The 26,085-nt window shown below is 39.2% G+C and overlaps 1 protein-coding gene across 1 annotated transcript in view; it reads left to right on the top strand.

Annotated features, from left to right (window-relative positions):
• Window positions 1-3,676, top strand: part of LOC311034369 (protein Dok-7-like) — a 39,651-nt gene extending 35,975 nt beyond the window's left edge. Inside the window, exons 11-12 of the mRNA XM_084042250.1 lie at window positions 422-613; window positions 2,502-3,676. Coding sequence (XP_083898376.1) covers window positions 422-613; window positions 2,502-2,638 — 329 coding nt within the window. The 3' untranslated portion in view covers window positions 2,639-3,676. The remainder of the gene's footprint in view (window positions 1-421; window positions 614-2,501) is intronic.
• The last annotated feature ends 22,409 nt before the right edge of the window (window positions 3,677-26,085 follow it).

Raw genomic sequence — 26,085 nt, 5'->3', positions numbered from 1 at the left:
CCCATTTAATGGCATTTATACCTCTGGGACCCCAATTCATATTATAAAATCAATGTTAATTTAACTCTGAGAGTGTACAAATGGAACCAAATGGACCTGTTAGGGTCCATTTGGTTCCATTTGTACACTCTCAGAGTTACAGACCCATAAGGGTCCATTTGGTTCCTGTCCATCATTTAGCTGGGTACCCCCTGGAACCCCCTCAAGTACCCCTGGGGGTCCCCGGACCCCACTTTGAGAACCATGGCGTTAGACAACTATTTGTTTTGTCAAGCATTTGCTGATTTGAAAATACAAGGATTAAGCTTCTCTTGCTGAACTGTTCCATCTACACCATGATTAAAGAAACCTCTATCACAGAACGTATGTACAGGAGAGTTATGTCACTCTGATTTACATTTCGTTACTCCTGCTTTGGCAGGGCCAGTGTTTGTGTTCCCACCAGAGATGCCATTTCCCGACAGACCTCGTGGTGGTGGTGGTGACTGTGTGACCTATGTGAACATCCCCATCAGTCCCACGTCCAAGAAGGAGCTCAACTACATGGAGTTGGAGCTGCAGGAGACCAGCCCTGGGATCAGGGGGGCTGGTGGTACACATCTTCCTCCACAGAGTAAGAACACTTCTGGCCTTGCAAGTATGTGCATGTCTGATCTCCTGTCACCAGTGATGACACTCAAACCCTATTATTCTTCATTGACAGGGGTCCCCCAGGGGTCTGTACTTTCTCCCCTCCTTTTTTCACCTTATCGCTTTGCCAAAAGTAGCCGATCTCCCAACATATTGTATTGTGAATTGTTGTGAACTTGTAGATATACATTTTTGCCAAATGCTTGCCTATTTTAGCCAAATGTTTGCCTATTATGTATGACATGCCCAGAATAGGGATGCTAGGGTTCATCTGGTTAAAGGTACATTTAGCAGATTTTTATATGATCTCACATCAGCCCTGGAAAGAGGCCCTTGGTACGTTACAACCCATAATTCTATTTTCCTTAATCAAGAGTTAAGGGAATTGTCCCTAAATGACGTCTGATTTGCTCTTGTCTCTCGAAGCAGCTGGGTCTTTGTCATCAGATACGCAACAGCAGGACGTAATTGACAGAGAAGTCAGCTAATAGCGTCATTATACTCAGGAATAAGAGGACAGCTTGAGCCTCGACTTGGGAGAAGTTAATATCTAATGTCGGTGATACAGTTTATCTCACTGCATGTAGCGTCATTTATCTGTCAACCAGGAAGAAGGGTGCCACATCAAGGGGGTCAGAGGGCATTTGCGTCACAGCGGTGAATTCACTCACTCTAATGGGATCAGCCTTTGGGGTCTGTTCATACAGTAGTTCGACTACAAGAACTAAGCGAACAGTGCCATACTGTGCAACATATTTCACAGCTTCTGGATGTTTCCATATACGGCTCTGTTTCAGATAAGGTTCTCAGAAAAAAAAAAATGCCCTGCTCATGAGGTAGTACTAACCCTATGTTCTGTGAAGCCACAGCTGAGAACGTATACTTAACGTAAACTCTTTTCTAAAATTGTGAAAATAGCTACAAGCTCACTGTGCTTTGCAATGTGACGCGTTCTGAGCTTGTAGATTTTTTTTTTTTTAGGACATACCTCCCATTTCAGGGGTGGTTCTGGTTATAATGGAAACATAAACAAAAAAACATTGCAGAACTTCTCCGGTTCTGGAAAGTTACAGATTATGGAAAGTTGTGGGTTACTCCTCATTTTTACCCCCTTTTTACACATTTCTGTGTTGCCACTGCTATTGTACCCTATTGGCTCAACTACCAGTGAAGAGCCCCCACTGGGAGGATTTAGCATCTCCGTGCTACTCCTCCCGTTCAACACCACGGCCCCACTGACAGATACTGACAGCCGTAATGCTTGCGGTCACATGATGCCACTCAATGTTGAGGGACTTCAACTTTTCTCAGCCCTCCACTGACGCATCAATCAATCACTTGTTTTTGTTTCACCATTTCCTCTCCCTTTCTTTCTCCACACAATGGGAAAAACTCATTCTTGCTGTCAGCCCTGCTATTTTTAACCCAAGCCTTTATATTTTTCTCGCTCATTGCTCCCACACACGGACACACACTTGATGATGTCGCCGAGCATGTTGAGCTACAATTCAATAGGGACTCTGCAACAGTGACTGCTAGTGTGAAAGCAGCACGCTTTGAGAGTCACGAGGGCAGCGACAAATATCACCCTCCCGCCTGGTCGACTGGCCCAGCCGGATGCACCCCGGTGGATTCAAAACCTCTAGATTCCGCAGTGGTGGATAGTTAGGTTACTTTACCCCTGCTGCACCACGCGAATTCCCCTGAACTCAAGCAAGGTCATAGCTTGCAGACACAGTAACACAGCAAGTGATATTCATGTCAGAGAGACGGGTGGCTGTGATTGTGCTGCGATAACATTTTGCAGGCAGTGCAGGAAGAGAACCAACGAACGATGTTAATAGAGCTTTATTGTATTGTTTGAACAACAGGGAGAAGTTCCTCCAAGTATGCCCAGATTGACATCACCGCCACGGAGACAGCCCATAAAGTAGGGACTCAGCATGCGCTCGGCCGGGAGGAAGGCCTCCACACGCTGGATCTGAGAAGACGAGGCATGCCACAGTGACCTCATCACCATCATCACCACCATCCAACTGTTCACCTCAGCGGCAGGGCTCCCGATAACTTTTTTTCACCACCACACAACTATCCCTTTAACACAATTTTAACCGTCCCAAAGTGAACTGTCCCACAAATTTAGTTTTGTCATCTATGTCATTGCCTTAAAAAACACTATTCAAACTAATAAATGTATTATTTGAAATAGTGATTTACATTAAGGATAGGCAAACAACCAAAACAGTAACAATACTAAAACACCTTATATTGTGTGTATTGTATGTTAGGGCTGGCCCCAAATATTTGGATACTCATTCAACAGGTTGCTATGCAAACATAATTTCAGTATTCAGATGCTTCATTTTTTTATATTTCAATCATTGCACACCAAGTGCGCGGTCTCCTTTTGATCTGATGCTGGCTGCTTGTGGGTGTTTTGGATAGTGTTGTGTGGGAGTTCCTGTCTGTGGTTATTGTCCACTGGCCATAGCAATTTTTACAAATGTTTTACCTTTATAGACAAAACGGTTTCATGAGAGCAATGAGATTTGCTGTATTTTATTTATTTTTTACATGCATAGATCATCAACAATAGCCTAAGTTTCACGTTCTCTTAATGACTATAATTATTTAAAATATTATGTGTATTGACAGTCAGCGCAGTTGACATTTTCCAAGTGTAAAAGATTAAACGAAACATCTTCTGTGTACCGGGGAGGATCTCTGTTTGCCCCAAATACATATTTTATAGTCCCCGGGATGACAGGGCGGTGTTAAAGTAGTTTCGAGGCTTGCTCAGTGGGTTTTATCCAGTCAAATCCCAGCCCACTGCATCAAACTTTAATCTTCAGCATAAATTGGGCTCTCTTGGGGGCCTCTGCTCCCTCTGTATCCCTAAAACGCCATTTTGATTATTATTCTTTTTTTTGGGGCGGTGTAGCCGCCCCCTATAAGTGAGTTTTGGACACTGACCAATCCTGCACCGTGATTGGCCAATAGTCTACAACGCATTGTATACCCCCTAACCCTTCCATTGTTAATGCAAATCGATACTTTTGCAAAGTCAGCCAATCACATTACAGCTAGTGTCATCACCACTAACTGTAATGTGATTGGCTGACTTTGCAAATTCAGTACTGTGATTGGCTAGCGAAACACATGACACATGTCCAGCCCTATGAATAGCAGTATGGACTTTAAAAAAAGGCAATTTTTCCTTTTTTTAAAGTGAGTCATGTTGTGATGACACCGCCCACTTCACACTGGGTGTGATTTTTTTTTTAAGTAAATGGAGCTGAAGGTAATAGTGTTAATTTACAGGTGTTTCATTCAGATGTTTCTGTATGCCAGGCAGCATGAAGTTAACTGTACAGGAGCTGTCCATGCTGCCACACATGGACGTACACACAACCACAACCATGACAATGATTATTGCTGCTGTGAAACAGGTTTATCACAGGAGCCACTTCACACACAAACAATCCCCCTTAAGTATGCCATCTGCGTGCGTGAGTGTGTGTTTTCTAAAGATGTGGCTCTGCAGTCACCAAGCAACATGAAAACAACAGATAGGGAAAATAAATCGTTTCTGCCGGGTGGAAACCTCATATGTTGCAAAACTGTTACTATTCAGGATTCACCGTAGCAAAAATTGCAGATCTACAAGCACAAAACGCGTCACATCATGAAGTGTTTTGAGCTTGTAGAACTGCTATTTTTGTCACTTTAGTGTGACACACTATAGTAAGACGAATTAGGGAATTCATTTACAAAAAGAAAAACATGCGTTGAAATATGGAGGTACAAGGTTTCTGCCCGACAGCAACGAAATCCAGTGGCTTTACTCAAGAGTCATTACATGTCCTTATGTCAGCGCTACAGCCCCAGGTTAACTGGGTGGAGGATGTGCCCGCCTCGAACTGAGTCATCGCCTCTAGAGCCGTGGACTTTCACAGCTAACCCAGGCCACCCCTAATAAAACACAATATGCTTCTGTGACTTCATTTCATAGTGTGAGGCGGGGGCGGGGTGCTAAAAGAAGGCAGAGTTTTATTTCTGAGCACTGTCACAGTCACTGCCAATGCTACCTTTGTGTTTATCACAACGTTAGTCCTATATTATCTTTATGTATGACAGGGATTTCAGTATTATAGGAAATTAAGGGGGACGGGAAAAAAAAACATAATCCAGTCTTACACTTCCATAATGACTCTGAAGCTTCAGTAATCCGTTCACAGAACATTAGGCATGACGAATGGAGCACAGCAGACAAGACGTCGCAGACTGTTCGAATGCTTTGTAAATACTTTTGAGCGCTCATTAGCGGTTTTGATGCCATGAGTGAATAATTTCTCCAGCATCACCCCCCCCCCCCTCACTGGGGTTTGCTTGCTTGGTATAGCTAATAGCTTAGCATTGACCACATCAAGAGCATCACCATCACCATGCTTCTATTCTCCTTATTTACAGTTCATATGAAATTACTGTGAGGAAAACCTTACAGTATTGGATGCTTCATAAATAATTCAAATCACAGAAAACAATGAAATTCATGATGAGTTTTCTTTTTCTTTTGAAAAAGAAATGAAAAAAAGAACATCCTGCGACTGCTTGGCCCTTTTGGCTGGGACTCAAAAACATTTTCTTTCTTAAAATAGAGAACCTGAAGCATAGCTAATGTTTTATGAACCCTCTTCAATTGCTGAAGACTGTTATGCCTTCTGCCTCACAGCGTGAGAGAACATAGGGGTCTGCCCTGCCCATGGAGATTGAAAATATATAATTCTATTTGTGATTATGTTAGTTAGTCCTTATTGTACCTTGACTTTTGATATTTGCTTTTGTCTCATTATATATATATATATATATATATATATATATATATATATATATATATATATATATATATATATATATATATATATATATATATATATATATATATATATATATATAATGAAACATGGTAATAACCGTGTCCTAACCATCTTTTTATTTTCTCTTTTGTAAATACTTTTCTCTATTTCTACTTTAGATGTTGCGGATTGTTATTAAATACACCTGAAGATATAATGAATGTACAGATCTGTGAAAAAGACATCAAGGACATGCTGTGTTTTTCTTTTTTTCAAGGATCTGCTTTGTCTTGTAATATTTATAACAATTAACACGTACTGCTTTGATGTGTAAGTAAACATTTGTCTGAGGTACTGTAGATCACACATGGGATGTGTTTCCATGTCCAGTGGTATGCAATGTGAACCGAGTACGCACCAATACTGTATTGTATAAAGCAGGCTTATCGTGAATTATGTATTTTGTCTTATTTTAAATCTGATAGCTAGGCTTTGGTGGTGTCAAAATATTATGGTATACTAGGATACATTACTTAGAGATCCCGAAGGTATGACTTTCAATACAGTGAAAAATACAGACAATTCTATTTCTATTAAGCTGATAAGTAGATGCTGTATTGAGGTGATGTATTGTAGTGCACGTGAAATCATGAAAATATTGCCACATGATTTATAGCTTTACCTTGAGATTACTTCTTCCAACTGCAAAAAGTAATTTATTAGCCACAGGATTTTATTCAACTGCCAGTCTACCACTACCACTAATACTATCCACTGCCACTACTATCATCTCTGTTCAGCCCACTGATGTGTAGTTATCCACCGCAGAAACAATTGTCATCAAGTCCTCCAGCAGGGCTATGTAAGAAGGGCACTTATTTCCTATCTATTATTCTATGGGCCATAATTATAAAAATGCTAACCCTAAGTAGGCTAATTGCATATTACACACCAATGTAGGCTACAATGTCATACATGCTACAATGACTTATATGCCCAGCAGCTCAGCTTTCCCTTTTTTATTTTTTTAACACAAATGCCATCATATGCCGTATACCTCGGTGAAATGTCAGGACGGTATGAAAGCAATAAATAAAATAGGCGCCACCCAGGCCTAATGATATAGCAAACAAAATCCACATAATCTGAAAACGTTACAGGGAAAGGGACAAAGTGTATACTTTGTATTGCTTACTGGAAAGAAGTGACTGAAGCAGTCAGCACCATGGACAGGGACACATGCGGGGCCAACATTGGCTGTCGCTCCCAGCTGACTTTAAATAGTTAAAAGATGACTTTAAATAGTTCAAAGATATATACAGTCTGGTAACTAGTCCATGACTTCTCAGGCAGCCACACAACTACTGGTCACATGGTTACAATAAGGCACTGTTTCTCTAAATTAACCCTTACGGGTCTGTAACTGTGTACAAATAGAACAAGTTTTGATCATTGGACCCCAATTTACAGTGTCAAATTCTCAGTGTTAATTTAACTCTGTGGACAAATGGAAACATAATATGATAATATGAATTAATATAGTTTCTATTGCTAACAAGCATTAAGATAAACTGGTAAAACTTCAATCATGTTAAGTAACACTCAACTATAAATGTACACTTGCTGTTAACTAGTTACTTATTACCATGCATATTTAGTAGCATATTGACTCTTTATTAGTCATAAACCACTTATTGAAGTCTTATTCTACATAACCATATTCATTATGGTTATGGTCAGATGGACCATATTCCACAACTAAGTCATTAACTAAGAGTTTCCCCTCAATAACCTTCCAATTACTGCTTAGGATGTAAAGAAAGTGTTGTACATTTATTATAATATTAATATGCTTAATATGTGAATACGTTCTCCCTTTAGCTGCACGGTTTTGTGATGAGACAGATGCATTAGCTACTACTGACTCTACCTAATGCCCAAGCTTTGATTTGTGAAAAAAAAGAAGAAAAAAAAGACGGGTGAGCATTTTCTTAACTACTTACTGTAAAAGCTATATTCGTTCTCATACAACAAATAGAGAAGATAGACGATCTACAAGCTCAAGACGCATTGCACCGCGATGTGTTGTGAGCTTATAGATCTGCTATATTTGCTATTTTAGATTTAGAACATTTCAGAAGAATTTATGAAAATATGGACAAATCTTGAAAGATTGTGAAAACCTTTGAGAATTTGCCCAAAATGAGGATGCCGGCTTAATGTGGTTAACATACATTTGGACATGGATTTCTCAATCCTGCCCTTGTTCTTGTACCTCATGGTCGATGCACCCACCACTCAAGTCAGCCAATACAATAGACTCGTGGAGAGGGTATCCGTGACAACCAGCTGTTTCCCAGAGACATGCTCAGCTACTACATGGAATCCTAAAAGGTGCAAGAGGAGCCTTTGGCACCTTGGAGGGGCTTTGTCCATGTCATACTGTGTGTGTTCATGAGGGGCACCAGTGGTTTGTGGTATGTTTGCAGATGGAAACTAGTGTCCATGCCCTTGCACATAGTGAACGAAGCATTTACATGCCCACACACCTGCCGAGCACTCTTTTTCCATGTGGGAGTATTTCCTCTCTGAGTCAGACAGCATGCAGGAGCAGAATGCCAGCTTTAACACTGTTCCTGCAACAACGTTGTTCATTCCTAAGCCGTAGATACTGGCGGCGTGGCGCTAATGACAGTTTTCTGATTGGCATCATGATATGCAAGTGCAGGGGCTGACATGACCATGGCTTTGCATGTTAAATGCTCGTTTTTGTGCGTCACTCCATAGTATACCCACTCACTCTCGCTCTTAAGAGGCCAGTGATTTGATGCAGCATGTTCGAGAGGTCAAGCAGCTCCTCAACATTGGCAGGACTTGGTGTTTGCGTGACAGCTTTCACTTTATCAGGCTTCATTGTAGCTGAACTTAATTCAGCTTTAAGCCACTGTTCCTTATGGTCTTCAGAACAGCCTTGAGACATCAATGCTCCTCAGTAGGCTAGTTGTTCCAAAGATAAGCATGCCATATCATTACCACCCCGACCCCCTCATGATATTTTAACAGTGTTAACATCTGTCTTTGAAAGATTTCAGGAGGATACTAACCATGATGCTGACATGATACTGACCATGATACTGACATGATACTGAAGATGTCAGTATCATGGTCAGTATTAGATGTATTTTATCAAGTCTGACTTTTACTTTCGTATCTAAGATAGTCTTGGTCTCTACCCCCCTCACTGGACATCCGCGCGGGAAGCCCCTACTTCTCCGTACATGTACAAAAAATACACATGAAGTGCTGACCCTGTTGCCACAGATGTTAACTCGACATTAGCCGGAATTTTTCAATAGATATGTGTTTTAATTCCTCAATGGGTGGTAGTGATGGGCGTGTCAGGTGAAAGCCGGTATTACACTCAATGTAAACAGGAAGTAAACAAGGGGGGAAAAATGGCGTTCAGGCACAGACAGGTTTAAAACACATATCTATTGAAAAATACTACTACTACAGTGCACAAAGATTCCAAATGCCGAGTTAACATCTGGGCTACGGGGTAAGCACCTTATATTTTGCATTTGTACATGTTCTGAGAAATACAGACTTTACGGGCGGATGTCCAGTGACAATTGGGGGGGGGGGGGGGGGGTAAAGACCAAGACAATCATAGATACGCAAATGTAAAAATCAATAAAATACATCTATGATAGTCTTGATCCAAGGAAACACTGGTCTATACTAACACAATTGGACATGTTTGGGGGAGAGAGAAGCCAGGCCCTGTCAATGTTGAAAGGCAGGCATAGGATGGAGGCACTACGTCCTCCCGATGGGGCTCCTCACTGGAAGGGGAGCCTGTACAGTACAATGGCAAATTGGCAATAAACATAACACAAAACATAAATGTGTAGGAAGGATTTAATTGGCATAACAACTAAATTGGGAGAAAACAAAGGGGTAAAACAAATTGGCTACTAAGGAGATGAACAAGATTGGATTGCACATTTGTTCCTTTCCTATTCAATCCTTTTTTATTAAAATAAATAAAAGCGTTAGGTGCATATATAAATATATTCTTAAAAGTTAAATAATAAAGTATAAGCCATTTAAAAAAGTTGCCCATGACCTTCCTTGAATCATAACACACTGCTATGGAGTTTCAGCCCAATCCAACCTGCAGTGTGGGCGTTCGTAAAAGACAAAAGAGACAGACCCATTTATAATCGGCATGGGATGGGAGCTTTGCACAGCAATTTCTCATCATTCCCCATGAGTCCATTTTTTATTTTGATTATAAGTACTTTGGTTCTGCCAGCAGCGATCAACTTCACCTTTGCTGCCCCCTGGAAAAAGGTTCCGCAGCATCCGGTGCCGAACAGACAGATTTAGCAAGAGTTTCTTTCCCCAAGCCATCACACTTGTGTACTCTAAAAAAGTGAAATAGTCCCCTATAAGTGCAATATCCTCTACCCTCTCTCCTACAGTATATGCTGCTGAGGACTCCTTGCTGTGCAATATTTCTGTCTCATTATGAACTGACTGTGATTTTATTAGTGGGAAATGGGGATTTTACTATTGTAGTATTTTAGTTTCTTTTAACTTGGAGTAGTTTTAGATTTTAGATTATAGTAAACCAGTGGAACGGAATTTCTCTCAATTATGCATTTTATGTATTGTTGAATCACAATAAAGCTGTCTAGCTATCTATCTACCTCATAGTCTACCTATTGCATCCCTAGGCGGTAGCATCTATAATCACAGGAAAAGACACTCTCTTTGTTGGGAGTAATCGCTATAATGTAATCGCTATTGGGGGTTTTGCTTAATGTGCTTGTTGTCCTAATATCTGAGAGAACTCATCTCCCTTCGCCCCTCTGTGAAAATGACATCTGTTTAATGATGCTGAATTGCAAATCAGACCTCTTTGGGTTCGCTTTGTCTGTCATATTGCTTGTCAGAGCACTGACTCAACAACAATTCAGTCTCTTTCATTATTCACACAAAGACACATTTTCTCAAAGACACATTTTCTTGTAGATTGGCAATTGTTTCTGCCAGACAGTGCCAATACACTCTAGTGAGTAATTTTTTTTCCGTTTCGGTAGTGACACAATGGTGTCTAACCCTACCGAAACGAAAAAAAAAAATGTTCCCCCAAAAACCTGTTAGGAGTACCTTTCACGCAATTTAAAGTTGATTGGTAGTGACTTTTTTTTTGGTCCCTAACATTCATCGAGCTCTGGACTTAGTAATTTTTTTTCCGTTTCGGTAGTGACACTACCGAAACGAAAAAAAAATTGTTCCCCCAAAAACCTGTTAGGAGTACGTTTCAGGCAATTTAAAGTTGATTGGTAGTGACTTTTTTTTTGGTCCCTAACATTCATCGAGCTCTGGACTTAGTAATTTTTTTTCCGTTTCGGTAGTGACACAATGGTGTCACTACCGAAACGAAAAAAAAATATGTTCCCCCAAAAACCTGTTAGGAGTACGTTTCAGGCAATTTAAAGTTGATTGGTAGTGACTTTTTTTTTGGTCCCTAACATTCATCGAGCTCTGGACTTAGTATTTTTTTTTCCGTTTCGGTAGTGACACTACCGAAACGAAAAAAAAATGTTCCCCCAAAAACCTGTTAGGAGTACGTTTCAGGCAATTTAAAGTTGATTGGTAGTGACTTTTTTTTTTGTCCCTAACATTCATCGAGCTCTGGACTTAGTAATTTTTTTTCCGTTTCGGTAGTGACACGACCGAAACGAAAAAAAAAAAATGTTCCCCCAAAAACCTGTTAGGAGTACCTTTCACGCAATTTAAAGTTGATTGGTAGTGACTTTTTTTTTGGTCCCTAACATTCATCGAGCTCTGGACTTAGTAATTGTTTTTCCGTTTCGGTAGTGACACTACCGAAACGAAAAAAAAATTGTTCCCCCAAAAACCTGTTAGGAGTACGTTTCAGGCAATTTAAAGTTGATTGGTAGTGACTTTTTTTTTGGTCCCTAACATTCATCGAGCTCTGGACTTAGTAATTTTTTTTCCGTTTCGGTAGTGACACAATGGTGTCACTACTGAAACGAAAAAAAAAAATGTTCCCCCAAAAACCTGTTAGGAGTACATTTCAGGCAATTTAAAGTTGATTGGTAGTGACTTTTCTTTTTGTCCCTAACATTCATCGAGCTCTGGACTTAGTAATTTGTTTTCCGTTTCGGTAGTGACACTACCGAAACGAAAAAAAAATTGTTCCCCCAAAAACCTGTTAGGAGTACGTTTCAGGCAATTTAAAGTTGATTGGTAGTGACTTTTTTTTTGGTCCCTAACATTCATCGAGCTCTGGACTTAGTAATTTTTTTTCCGTTTCGGTAGTGACACAATGGTGTCACTACCGAAACGAAAAAAAAATATGTTCCCCCAAAAACCTGTTAGGAGTACGTTTCAGGCAATTTAAAGTTGATTGGTAGTGACTTTTTTTTTGGTCCCTAACATTCATCGAGCTCTGGACTTAGTATTTTTTTTTCCGTTTCGGTAGTGACACTACCGAAACGAAAAAAAAATGTTCCCCCAAAAACCTGTTAGGAGTACGTTTCAGGCAATTTAAAGTTGATTGGTAGTGACTTTTTTTTTTGTCCCTAACATTCATCGAGCTCTGGACTTAGTAATTTTTTTTCCGTTTCGGTAGTGACACGACCGAAACGAAAAAAAAAAAATGTTCCCCCAAAAACCTGTTAGGAGTACCTTTCACGCAATTTAAAGTTGATTGGTAGTGACTTTTTTTTTGGTCCCTAACATTCTTCGAGCTCTGGACTTAGTAATTTTTTTTCCGTTTCGGTAGTGACACTACCGAAACGAAAAAAAAATTGTTCCCCCAAAAACCTGTTAGGAGTACGTTTCAGGCAATTTAAAGTTGATTGGTAGTGACTTTTTTTTTGGTCCCTAACATTCATCGAGCTCTGGACTTAGTAATTTTTTTTCCGTTTCGGTAGTGACACAATGGTGTCACTACTGAAACGAAAAAAAAAAATGTTCCCCCAAAAACCTGTTAGGAGTACATTTCAGGCAATTTAAAGTTGATTGGTAGTGACTTTTCTTTTTGTCCCTAACATTCATCGAGCTCTGGACTTAGTAATTTTTTTTCCGTTTCGGTAGTGACACGACCGAAACGAAAAAAAAAATGTTCCCCCAAAAACCTGTTAGGAGTACCTTTCACGCAATTTAAAGTTGATTGGTAGTGACTTTTTTTTTGGTCCCTAACATTCATCGAGCTCTGGACTTAGTAATTTTTTTCCCGTTTCGATAGTGACACTACCGAAACGAAAAAAAAAATGTTCCCCCAAAAACCTGTTAGGAGTACGTTTCAGGCAATTTAAAGTTGATTGGTAGTGACTTTTTTTTTGGTCCCTAACATTCATCGAGCTCTGGACTTAGTCATTTTTTTTCCGTTTCGGTAGTGACACGACCGAAACGAAAAAAAAAAAAGTTCCCCCAAAAACCTGTTAGGAGTACGTTTCAGGCAATTTAAAGTTGATTGGTAGTGACTTTTTTTTTTGGTCCCTAACATTCATCAAGCTCTGGACTTAGTAATTTTTTTTCCGTTTCGGTAGTGACACGACCGAAACGAAAAAAAAAATGTTCCCCCAAAAACCTGTTAGGAGTACGTTTCAGGCAATTTAAAGTTGATTGGTAGTGACTTTTTTTTTGGTCCATAACATTCATCGAGCTCTGGACTTAGTAATTTTTTTTCCGTTTTGGTAGTGACACAGCATATTTTGTCATTTTTCGTCACCAGCATTTTTTCGTCACCAGCATTTTTTGTCATTTTTCGTCACCAGCATTTTTTCGTCACCAGCATTTTTCGTCATTTTTCGTCACCAGCATTTTTCGTCATTTTTCGTCACCAGCATTTTTTCGTCACCAGCATTTTTCGTCATTTTTCGTCACCAGCATTTTTTCGTCACCAGAATTTTTGGTCATTTTTCGTCACCAGCATTTTTTCGTCACCAGCATTTTTTCGTCACCAGCATTTTTCGTCATTTTTCGTCACCAGCATTTTTTCGTCATTTTTCGTCACCAGCATTTTTTTCGTCACAAGCATTTTTCGTCATTTTTCGTCACCAGCATTTTTTCGTCACCAGCATTTTTGGTCATTTTTCGTCACCAGCATTTTTTCGTCACCAGCATTTTTTGTCATTTTTCGTCACCAGCATTTTTTCGTCACCAGCATTTTTCGTCATTTTTCGTCACCAGCATTTTTCTGTCACCAGCATTTTTTGTCATTTTTCGTCACCATTATTTTTTCGTCACCAGCATTTTTCGTCATCTTTCGTCACCAGCATTTTTCGTCACCAGCATTTTTTGTCATTTTTCGTCACCAGCATTTTTCGTCATTTTTCGTCACCAGCATTTTTCGTCACCAGCATTTTTTCGTCACCAGCATTTTTTCGTCACCAGCATTTTTCGTCATTTTTCGTCACCAGCATTTTTTCGTCATTTTTCGTCACCAGCATTTTTCGTCATTTTTCGTCACCAGCATTTTTTCGTCACCAGCATTTTTTCGTCACCAGCATTTTTTGTCATTTTTCGTCACCAGCATTTTTCGTCATTTTTCGTCACCAGCATTTTTTCGTCACCAGCATTTTTTCGTCACCAGCATTTTTTGGTGACGAAAAATGACGAAAAATGCTGGTGACGAAAAAATGCTGGTGACGAAAAATGACAAAAAATGCTGGTGACGAAAAATGCCGAAAAATGCTGGTGACGAAAAAAATGCCAAAAAATGCCGAAAAATGCTGGTGACGAAAAATGACAAAAAATGCTGGTGACGAAAAAATGCTGGTGACGAAAAAATGCTGGTGACGAAAAATGCTGGTGACGAAAAATGACGAAAAATGCTGGTGACGAAAAATGACAAAAAATGCTGGTGACAAAAAAATGCTGGTGACGAAAAATGACATTTTTTCGTCATTTGTCGTCACCAGCATTTTTTCGTCACCAGCATTTTTTGTCATTTTTTCGTCACCAGCATTTTTTCGTCACCAGCATTTTTTGTCATTTTTCGTCACCAGCATTTTTCGTCATTTTTCGTCACCAGCATTTTTCGTCACCAGCATTTTTTGTCATTTTTCGTCACCAGCATTTTTTCGTCACCAGCATTTTTCGTCATTTTTCGTCACCAGCATTTTTCGTCATTTTTCGTCACCAGCATTTTTTCGTCACGAAAAAATGCTGGTGACGAAAAATGACAAAAAATGCTGGTGACGAAAAATGACAAAAAATGCTGGTGACGTAAAAATGCTGGTGACGAAAAATGACGAAAAATGCTGGTGACGAAAAATGACGAAAAATGACGAAAAATGCTGGTGACGAAAAAATGCTGGTGACGAAAAAATGCTGGTGACGAAAAAATGCTGGTGAAAATGCATTTTCTCGTCACCAGCATTTTTCGTCACCAGCATTTTTTCGTCACCAGCATTTTTTCGTCACCAGCATTTTTTCGTCACCAGCTGTTTTTGTCATTTTTCGTCACCAGCATTTTTTCGTCACCAGCATTTTTTCGTCATTTTTCGTCACCAGCATTTTTTCGTCATTTTTCGTCACCAGCATTTTTTCGTCACCAGCATTTTTCGTCATTTTTCGTCACCAGCATTTTTTTCGTCACCAGCATTTTTCGTCATTTTTCGTCACCAGCATTTTTTCGTCAACAGCATTTTTTGTCATTTTTCGTCACCAGCATTTTTTCGTCACCAGCATTTTTTGTCATTTTTCGTCACCAGCATTTTTTCGTCACCAGCATTTTTCGTCATTTTTCGTCACCAGCATTTTTTCGTCACCAGCATTTTTCGTCATTTTTCGTCACCAGCATTTTTCGTCATTTTTCGTCACCAGCATTTTTTCATCACCAGCATTTTTCGTCATTTTTCGTCACCAGCATTTTTCGTCATTTGCTGGTGACGAAGAATGCAAAAATGCAAAATGCAAAAAATTACTAAGTCCAGAGCTTGATGAATGTTAGGGACCAAAAAAAAAATCACTACCAATCAACTTTAAATTGCCTGAAACGTACTCCTAACAGGTTTTTGGGGGAACTTTTTTTTTTTCGTTTCGGTAGTGACACTACCGAAACGGAAAAAAAATTACTAAGTCCAGAGCTCGATGAATGTTAGGGACCAAAAAAAGAAGTCACTACCAATCAACTTTAAATTGCCTGAAACGTACTCCTAACAGGTTTTTGGGGGAACAATTTTTTTTTTCACACACACGAAAAAATACTGGTGACGAAAAATGACAAAAAATGCTGGTGACGTAAAAATGCTGGTGACGAAAAATGACGAAAAATGCTGGTGACGAAAAAATGCTGGTGACGAAAAATGACGAAAAATTTTGGTGACGAAAAATGACGAAAAATGCTGGTGACGAAAAAATGCTGGTGACGAAAAAATGCTGGTGACGAAAAAATGCTGGTGATTTTCGTCACCAGCATTATTTGTCATTTTTCGTCACCAGCATTTTTTCGTCACCAGCATTTCTTCGTCACCAGCATTTTTCGTCATTTTTCGTCACCAGCATTTTTCGTCATTTTTCGTCACCAGCATTTTTACGTCACTAGCATTTTTTGTCATTTTTCGTCACCAGCATTTTTCGTCATTTTTCGTCACCAGCATTTTTTCGTGACGAAAAAATGCTGGTGACGAAAAATGACGAAAAATGCTCCCCCAAAAACCTGTTAGGAGTACGTTTCAGGCAATTTAAAGTTGATTGGTAGTGATTTTTTTTTGGTCCCTAACATTCATCAAGCTCTGGACTTAGTAATTTTTTGCATTTTGCATTTTTGCATTTTTCGTCACCAGCAAATGACGAAAAATGCTGGTGACAAAAAATGACGAAAAATGCTGGTGACGAAAAAATGCTGGTGACGAAAAATGACGAAAAATGCTGGTGACGAAAAATGACGAAAAATGCTGGTGACGAAAAAATGCTGGTGACGAAAAAGGACGAAAAATGCTGGTGACGAAAAAATGCTGGTGACGAAAAATGACAAAAAATGCTGGTGACGAAAAAATGCTGGTGACGAAAAATGACAAAAAATGCTGGTGACGAAAAAATGCTGGTGACGAAAAATGACGAAAAATGCTGGTGAAGAAAAAAAAGCTGGTGACGAAAAAATGCTGGTGACGAAAAATGACGAAAAATGCTGGTGACGAAAAAATGCTGGTGACGAAAAAATGCTGGTGACGAAAAATGCTGGTGACGAAAAATGACGAAAAATGCTGGTGACGAAAAATGACAAAAAATGCTCGCGACGAAAAATGCTGGTGACGAAAGATGACGAAAAATGCCGGTGACGAAAAAATAATGGTGACGAAAAATGACAAAAAATGCTGGTGACAGAAAAATGCTGGTGACGAAAAATGACGAAAAGTTGCTGGTGACGAAAAAATGCTGGTGACGAAAAATGACGAAAAATGCTGGTGACGAAAAATGACAAAAAATGCTGGTGACGTAAAAATGCTGGTGACGAAAAATGACGAAAAATGCTGGTGACGAAAAAATGCTGGTGACGAAAAATGACGAAAAATGCTGGTGACGAAAAAAAAGCTGGTGACGAAAAAATGCTGGTGACGAAAAATGACGAAAAATGCTGGTGACGAAAAATGACAAAAAATGCTGGTGACGTAAAAATGCTGGTGACGAAAAATGACGAAAAATGCTGGTGACGAAAAATGACGAAAAATGACGAAAAATGCTGGTGACGAAAAAATGCTGGTGACGAAAAAATGCTGGTGACGAAAAAATGCTGGTGAAAATGCATTTTCTCGTCACCAGCATTTTTCGTCACCAGCATTTTTTCGTCACCAGCATTTTTTCGTCACCAGCATTTTTTCGTCACCAGCTGTTTTTGTCATTTTTCGTCACCAGCATTTTTTCGTCACCAGCATTTTTTCGTCATTTTTCGTCACCAGCATTTTTTCGTCATTTTTCGTCACCAGCATTTTTTCGTCACCAGCATTTTTCGTCATTTTTCGTCACCAGCATTTTTTTCGTCACCAGCATTTTTCGTCATTTTTCGTCACCAGCATTTTTTCGTCAACAGCATTTTTTGTCATTTTTCGTCACCAGCATTTTTTCGTCACCAGCATTTTTTGTCATTTTTCGTCACCAGCATTTTTTCGTCACCAGCATTTTTCGTCATTTTTCGTCACCAGCATTTTTTCGTCACCAGCATTTTTCGTCATTTTTCGTCACCAGCATTTTTCGTCATTTTTCGTCACCAGCATTTTTTCATCACCAGCATTTTTCGTCATTTTTCGTCACCAGCATTTTTCGTCATTTGCTGGTGACGAAGAATGCAAAAATGCAAAATGCAAAAAATTACTAAGTCCAGAGCTTGATGAATGTTAGGGACCAAAAAAAAAATCACTACCAATCAACTTTAAATTGCCTGAAACGTACTCCTAACAGGTTTTTGGGGGAACTTTTTTTTTTTCGTTTCGGTAGTGACACTACCGAAACGGAAAAAAAATTACTAAGTCCAGAGCTCGATGAATGTTAGGGACCAAAAAAAGAAGTCACTACCAATCAACTTTAAATTGCCTGAAACGTACTCCTAACAGGTTTTTGGGGGAACAATTTTTTTTTTCACACACACGAAAAAATACTGGTGACGAAAAATGACAAAAAATGCTGGTGACGTAAAAATGCTGGTGACGAAAAATGACGAAAAATGCTGGTGACGAAAAAATGCTGGTGACGAAAAATGACGAAAAATTTTGGTGGCGAAAAATGACGAAAAATGCTGGTGACGAAAAAATGCTGGTGACGAAAAAATGCTGGTGACGAAAAAATGCTGGTGATTTTCGTCACCAGCATTATTTGTCATTTTTCGTCACCAGCATTTTTTCGTCACCAGCATTTCTTCGTCACCAGCATTTTTCGTCATTTTTCGTCACCAGCATTTTTCGTCATTTTTCGTCACCAGCATTTTTACGTCACTAGCATTTTTTGTCATTTTTCGTCACCAGCATTTTTCGTCATTTTTCGTCACCAGCATTTTTTCGTGACGAAAAAATGCTGGTGACGAAAAATGACGAAAAATGCTCCCCCAAAAACCTGTTAGGAGTACGTTTCAGGCAATTTAAAGTTGATTGGTAGTGACTTCTTTTTTTGGTCCCTAACATTCATCGAGCTCTGGACTTAGTAATTTTTTTTCCGTTTCGGTAGTGTCACTACCGAAACGAAAAAAAAAATGTTCCCCCAAAAACCTGTTAGGAGTACGTTTCAGGCAATTTAAAGTTGATTGGTAGTGATTTTTTTTTGGTCCCTAACATTCATCAAGCTCTGGACTTAGTAATTTTTTACATTTTGCATTTTTGCATTTTTCGTCACCAGCAAATGACGAAAAATGCTGGTGACAAAAAATGACGAAAAATGCTGGTGACGAAAAAATGCTGGTGACGAAAAATGACGAAAAATGCTGGTGACGAAAAATGACGAAAAATGCTGGTGACGAAAAAATGCTGGTGACGAAAAAGGACGAAAAATGCTGGTGACGAAAAAATGCTGGTGACGAAAAATGACAAAAAATGCTGGTGACGAAAAAATGCTGGTGACGAAAAATGACAAAAAATGCTGGTGACGAAAAAATGCTGGTGACGAAAAATGACGAAAAATGCTGGTGAAGAAAAAAAAGCTGGTGACGAAAAAATGCTGGTGACGAAAAATGACGAAAAATGCTGGTGACGAAAAAATGCTGGTGACGAAAAAATGCTGGTGACGAAAAATGCTGGTGACGAAAAATGACGAAAAATGCTGGTGACGAAAAATGACAAAAAATGCTCGCGACGAAAAATGCTGGTGACGAAAGATGACGAAAAATGCCGGTGACGAAAAAATAATGGTGACGAAAAATGACAAAAAATGCTGGTGACAGAAAAATGCTGGTGACGAAAAATGACGAAAAGTTGCTGGTGACGAAAAAATGCTGGTGACGAAAAATGACGAAAAATGCTGGTGACGAAAAATGACAAAAAATGCTGGTGACGTAAAAATGCTGGTGACGAAAAATGACGAAAAATGCTGGTGACGAAAAAATGCTGGTGACGAAAAAATGCTGGTGACGAAAAATGACGAAAAATGCTGGTGACGAAAAAATGCTGGTGACGAAAAATGACGAAAAATGCTGGTGACGAAAAATGACGAAAAATGCTGGTGACGAAAAATGACGAAAAATGCTGGTGACGAAAAAATGCTGGTGACGAAAAATGACAAAAAATGCTGGTGACGAAAAAATGCTGGTGACGAAAAATGACAAAAAATGCTGGTGACGAAAAAATGCTGGTGACGAAAAATGACGAAAAATGCTGGTGACGAAAAAAAAGCTGGTGACGAAAAAATGCTGGTGACGAAAAATGACGAAAAATGCTGGTGACGAAAAAATGCTGGTGACGAAAAATGACGAAAAATGCTGGTGACGAAAAAATGCTGGTGACGAAAAAATGCTGGTGACGAAAAATGCTGGTGACGAAAAATGACGAAAAATGCTGGTGACGAAAAATGACAAAAAATGCTCGCGACGAAAAATGCTGGTGACGAAAGATGACGAAAAATGCTGGTGACGAAAAAATAATGGTGACGAAAAATGACAAAAAATGCTGGTGACAGAAAAATGCTGGTGACGAAAAATGACGAAAAGTTGCTGGTGACGAAAAAACTGCTGGTGACGAAAAATGACGAAAAATGCTGGTGACGAAAAATGACAAAAAATGCTGGTGACGTAAAAATGCTGGTGACGAAAAATGACGAAAAATGCTGGTGACGAAAAAATGCTGGTGACGAAAAATGACGAAAAATGCTGGTGACGAAAAAATGCTGGTGACGAAAAATGACGAAAAATGCTGGTGACGAAAAAATGCTGGTGACGAAAAATGACGAAAAATGCTGGTGACGAAAAATGACGAAAAATGCTGGTGACGAAAAATGACGAAAAATGCTGGTGACGAAAAAATGCTGGTGACGAAAAATGACAAAAAATGCTGGTGACGAAAAAATGCTGGTGACGAAAAATGACAAAAAATGCTGGTGACGAAAAAATGCTGGTGACGAAAAATGACGAAAAATGCTGGTGACGAAAAAAAAGCTGGTGACGAAAAAATGCTGGTGACGAAAAATGACGAAAAATGCTGGTGACGAAAAAATGCTGGTGACGAAAAATGACGAAAAATGCTGGTGACGAAAAAATGCTGGTGACGAAAAAATGCTGGTGACGAAAAATGCTGGTGACGAAAAATGACGAAAAGTGCTGGTGACGAAAAATGACAAAAAATGCTCGCGACGAAAAATGCTGGTGACGAAAGATGACGAAAAATGCTGGTGACGAAAAAATAATGGTGACGAAAAATGACAAAAAATGCTGGTGACAGAAAAATGCTGGTGACGAAAAATGACGAAAAGTTGCTGGTGACGAAAAAACTGCTGGTGACGAAAAATGACGAAAAATGCTGGTGACGAAAAATGACAAAAAATGCTGGTGACGTAAAAATGCTGGTGACGAAAAATGACGAAAAATGCTGGTGACGAAAAAATGCTGGTGACGAAAAATGACGAAAAATGCTGGTGACGAAAAAATGCTGGTGACGAAAAATGACGAAAAAATGCTGGTGACGAAAAATGACGAAAAATGCTGGTGACGAAAAATGACGAAAAATGCTGGTGACGAAAAAATGCTGGTGACGAAAAAATGCTGGTGAAAATGCATTTTTTCGTCACCAGCATTTTTCGTCACCAGCATTTTTCGTCATTTTTCGTCACCAGCATTTTTCGTCATTTTAATTCACCAGCATTTTTTGACATTTTTCGTCACCAGCATTTTTCGTCACCAGCATTTTTCGTCACCAGCATTTTTTCGTGATTTTTCATCACCAGCATTTTTCGTCATTTTTCGTCACCAGCATTTTTTCGTCACCAGCATTTTTCGTCACCAGCATTTTTCGTCATTTTTCGTCACCAGCATTTTTTCGTCACCAGCATTTTTTCGTCACCAGCATTTTTCGTCATTTTTTGTCACCAGCATTTTTTCGTCACCAGCATTTTTCGTCATTTTTCGTTACCAGCATTTTTTCGTCACCAGCATTTTTCGTCATTTTTCGTCACCAGCATTTTTCGTCATTTTTCGTCACCAGCATTTTTTCGTCACCAGCATTTTTCGTCATTTTTCGTCACCAGCATTTTTCGTCATTTTTCGTCACCAGCATTTTTTTCGTCACCAGCATTTTTCGTCATTTTTCGTCACCAGCATTTTTTCGTCACCAGCATTTTTTGTCATTTTTCGTCACCAGCATTTTTTCGTCACCAGCATTTTTCGTCATTTTTCGTCACCAGCATTTTTTCGTCACCAGCATTTTTCGTCAATTTTCGTCACCAGCATTTTTCGTCATTTTTCGTCACCAGCATTTTTCGTCATTTTTCGGCACCAGCTGGTGACGAAAAATGCAAAAATGCAAAATGCAAAAAATTACTAAGTCCAGAGCTCGATGAATGTTAGGGACCAAAAAAAAAGTCACTACCAATCAACTTGAAATTGCCTGAAACGTACTCCTAACAGGTTTTTGGGGGAACAATTTTTTTTTCGTTTTGGTAGTGACACCATTGTGTCACTACCGAAACGGAAAAAAAATTACTAAGTCCAGAGCTCGATGAATGTTAGGGACCAAAAAAAAAGTCACTACCAATCAACTTTAAATTGCCTGAAACGTACTCCTAACAGGTTTTTGGGGGAACATTTTTTTTTCCGTTTCGGTAGTGACACTACCGAAACGGAAAAAAAATTACTAAGTCCAGAGCTCGATGAATGTTAGGGACCAAAAAAAGAAGTCACTACCAATCAACTTTAAATTGCCTGAAACGTACTCCTAACAGGTTTTTGGGGGAACAATTTTTTTTTTCACACACACGAAAAAATACTGGTGACGAAAAATGACAAAAAATGCTGGTGACGTAAAAATGCTGGTGACGAAAAATGACGAAAAATGCTGGTGACGAAAAATGACGAAAAATGCTGGTGACGAAAAAATGCTTGTGACGAAAAAATGCTGGTGACGAAAAAATGCTGGTGAAAATGCATTTTTTCGTCACCAGCATTTTTCGTCACCAGCATTTTTTCGTCACCAGCATTTTTTCGTCACCAGCATTTTTTGTCATTTTTCGTCACCAGCATTTTTTCGTCACCAGCATTTTTTCGTCACCAGCATTTTTCGTCATTTTTCGTCACCAGCATTTTTCGTCATTTTTCGTCACCAGCATTTTTACGTCACCAGCATTTTTTGTCATTTTTCGTCACCAGCATTTTTCGTCATTTTTCGTCACCAGCATTTTTTCGTCACCAGCATTTTTTGTAATTTTTCGTCACCAGCATTTTTCGTCATTTTTCGTCACCAGCATTTTTCGTCACCAGCATTTTTTGTCATTTTTCGTCACCAGCATTTTTTCGTCAACAGCATTTTTTGTCATTTTTCGTCACCAGCATTTTTTCGTCACCAGCATTTTTTCGTCATTTTTCGTCACCAGCATTTTTTCGTCATTTTTCGTCACCAGCATTTTTTCGTCACCAGCATTTTTCGTCATTTTTCGTCACCAGCATTTTTTTCGTCACCAGCATTTTTCGTCATTTTTCGTCACCAGCATTTTTTCGTCAACAGCATTTTTTGTCATTTTTCGTCACCAGCATTTTTTCGTCACCAGCATTTTTTGTCATTTTTCGTCACCAGCATTTTTTCGTCACCAGCATTTTTCGTCATTTTTCGTCACCAGCATTTTTTCGTCACCAGCATTTTTCGTCATTTTTCGTCACCAGCATTTTTCGTCATTTTTCGTCACCAGCATTTTTTCGTCACCAGCATTTTTCGTCATTTTTCGTCACCAGCATTTTTCGTCATTTGCTGGTGACGAAGAATGCAAAAATGCAAAAAATTACTAAGTCCAGAGCTTGATGAATGTTAGGGACCAAAAAAAAAAATCACTACCAATCAACTTTAAATTGCCTGAAACGTACTCCTAACAGGTTTTTTGGGGAATTTTTTTTTCCCCCAGCATTTTTCGTCATTTTTCGTCACCAGCATTTTTTCGTCACCAGCATTTTTCGTCATTTTTCGTCACCAGCATTTTTCGTCATTTTTCGTCACCAGCATTTTTTCGTCACCAGCATTTTTCGTCATTTTTCGTCACCAGCATTTTTCGTCATTTTTCGTCACCATCATTTTTCGTCATTTTTCGTCACCAGCATTTTTTTCGTCACCAGCTTTTTTCGTCATTTTTCGTCACCAGCATTTTTTCGTCACCAGCATTTTTTGTCATTTTTCGTCACCAGCATTTTTTCGTCACCAGCATTTTTCGTCATTTTTCGTCACCAGCATTTTTTCGTCACCAGCATTTTTCGTCAATTTTCGTCACCAGCATTTTTCGTCATTTTTCGTCACCAGCATTTTTACGTCACCAGCATTTTTTCGTCACCAGCATCTTTTCGTCACCAGCATTTTTTGTCATTTTTCGTCACCAGCATTTTTTCGTCACCAGCATTTTTTCGTCATTTTTCATCACCAGCATTTTTCGTCATTTTTCGTCACCAGCATTTTTTCGTCACCAGCATTTTTCGTCACCAGCATTTTTTCGTCACCAGCATTTTTCGTCATTTTTCGTCACCAGCATTTTTTCGTCAACAGCATTTTTTGTCATTTTTCGTCACCAGCATTTTTTCGTCACCAGCATTTTTTTGTCATTTTTCGTCACCAGCATTTTTTCGTCACCAGCATTCTTCGTCATTTTTCGTCACCAGCATTTTTTCGTCACCAGCATTTTCCGTCATTTTTCGTCACCAGCATTTTTCGTCATTTTTCGTCACCAGCATTTTTTCGTCACCAGCATTTTTCGTCATTTTTCGTCACCAGCATTTTTCGTCATTTGCTGGTGACGAAGAATGCAAAAATGCAAAAAATTACTAAGTCCAGAGCTTGATGAATGTTAGGGACCAAAAAAAAAAATCACTACCAATCAACTTTAAATTGCCTGAAACGTACTCCTAACAGGTTTTTTGGGGAATTTTTTTTTCCCCCAGCATTTTTCGTCATTTTTCGTCACCAGAATTTTTTCGTCACCAGCATTTTTCGTCATTTTTTGTCACCAGCATTTTTTCGTCACCAGCATTTTTCGTCATTTTTCGTCACCAGCATTTTTCGTCATTTTTCGTCACCAGCATTTTTTCGTCACCAGCATTTTTCGTCATTTTTCGTCACCAGCATTTTTCGTCATTTTTCGTCACCAGCATTTTTCGTCATTTTTCGTCACCAGCATTTTTTTCGTCACGAGCATTTTTCGCCATTTTTCGTCACCAGCATTTTTTCGTCACCAGCATTTTTTGTCATTTTTCGTCACCAGCATTTTTTCGTCACCAGCATTTTTCGTCATTTTTCGTCACCAGCATTTTTTCGTCACCAGCATTTTTCGTCAATGTTCGTCACCAGCATTTTTCGTCATTTTTCGTCACCAGCATTTTTCGTCATTTTTCGTCACCAGCATTTTTACGTCACCAGCATTTTTTCGTCACCAGCATCTTTTCGTCACCAGCATTTTTTGTCATTTTTCGTCACCAGCATTTTTTCGTCACCAGCATTTTTCGTCATTTTTCGTCACCAGCATTTTTCGTCACCAGCATTTTTCGTCACCAGCATTTTTTCGTGATTTTTCATCACCAGCATTTTTCGTCATTTTTCGTCACCAGCATTTTTTCGTCACCAGCATTTTTCGTCACCAGCATTTTTTCGTCACCAGCATTTTTTCGTCACCAGCATTTTTCGTCATTTTTCGTCACCAGCATTTTTTCGTCACCAGCATTTTTCGTCATTTTTCGTCACCAGCATTTTTTCGTCACCAGCATTTTTCGTCATTTTTCGTCACCAGCATTTTTCGTCATTTTTCGTCACCAGCATTTTTTCGTCACCAGCATTTTTCGTCATTTTTCGTCACCAGCATTTTTCGTCATTTTTCGTCACCAGCATTTTTTTCGTCACCAGCATTTTTCGTCATTTTTCGTCACCAGCATTTTTTCGTCACCAGCATTTTTTGTCATTTTTCGTCACCAGCATTTTTTCGTCACCAGCATTTTTCGTCATTTTTCGTCACCAGCATTTTTTCGTCACCAGCATTTTTCGTCATTTTTCGTCACCAGCATTTTTCGTCACCAGCATTTTTCGTCACCAGCATTTTTTCGTGATTTTTCATCACCAGCATTTTTCGTCATTTTTCGTCACCAGCATTTTTTCGTCACCAGCATTTTTCGTCACCAGCATTTTTTCGTCACGAGCATTTTTTCGTCACCAGCATTTTTCGTCATTTTTCGTCACCAGCATTTTTTCGTCACCAGCATTTTTCGTCATTTTTCGTCACCAGCATTTTTTCGTCACCAGCATTTTTCGTCATTTTTCGTCACCAGCATTTTTCGTCATTTTTCGTCACCAGCATTTTTTCGTCACCAGCATTTTTCGTCATTTTTCGTCACCAGCATTTTTCGTCATTTTTCGTCACCAGCATTTTTTTCGTCACCAGCATTTTTCGTCATTTTTCGTCA

This window comes from Gymnoscopelus microlampas, assembly GCF_963454915.1.
Source record: "Gymnoscopelus microlampas genome assembly, chromosome: 19".
Classification (NCBI taxonomy): domain Eukaryota; kingdom Metazoa; phylum Chordata; class Actinopteri; order Myctophiformes; family Myctophidae; genus Gymnoscopelus; species Gymnoscopelus microlampas.
Note: the sequence above shows the minus strand (reverse complement) of the source record. Positions and strands in the feature narration are given on the sequence as shown.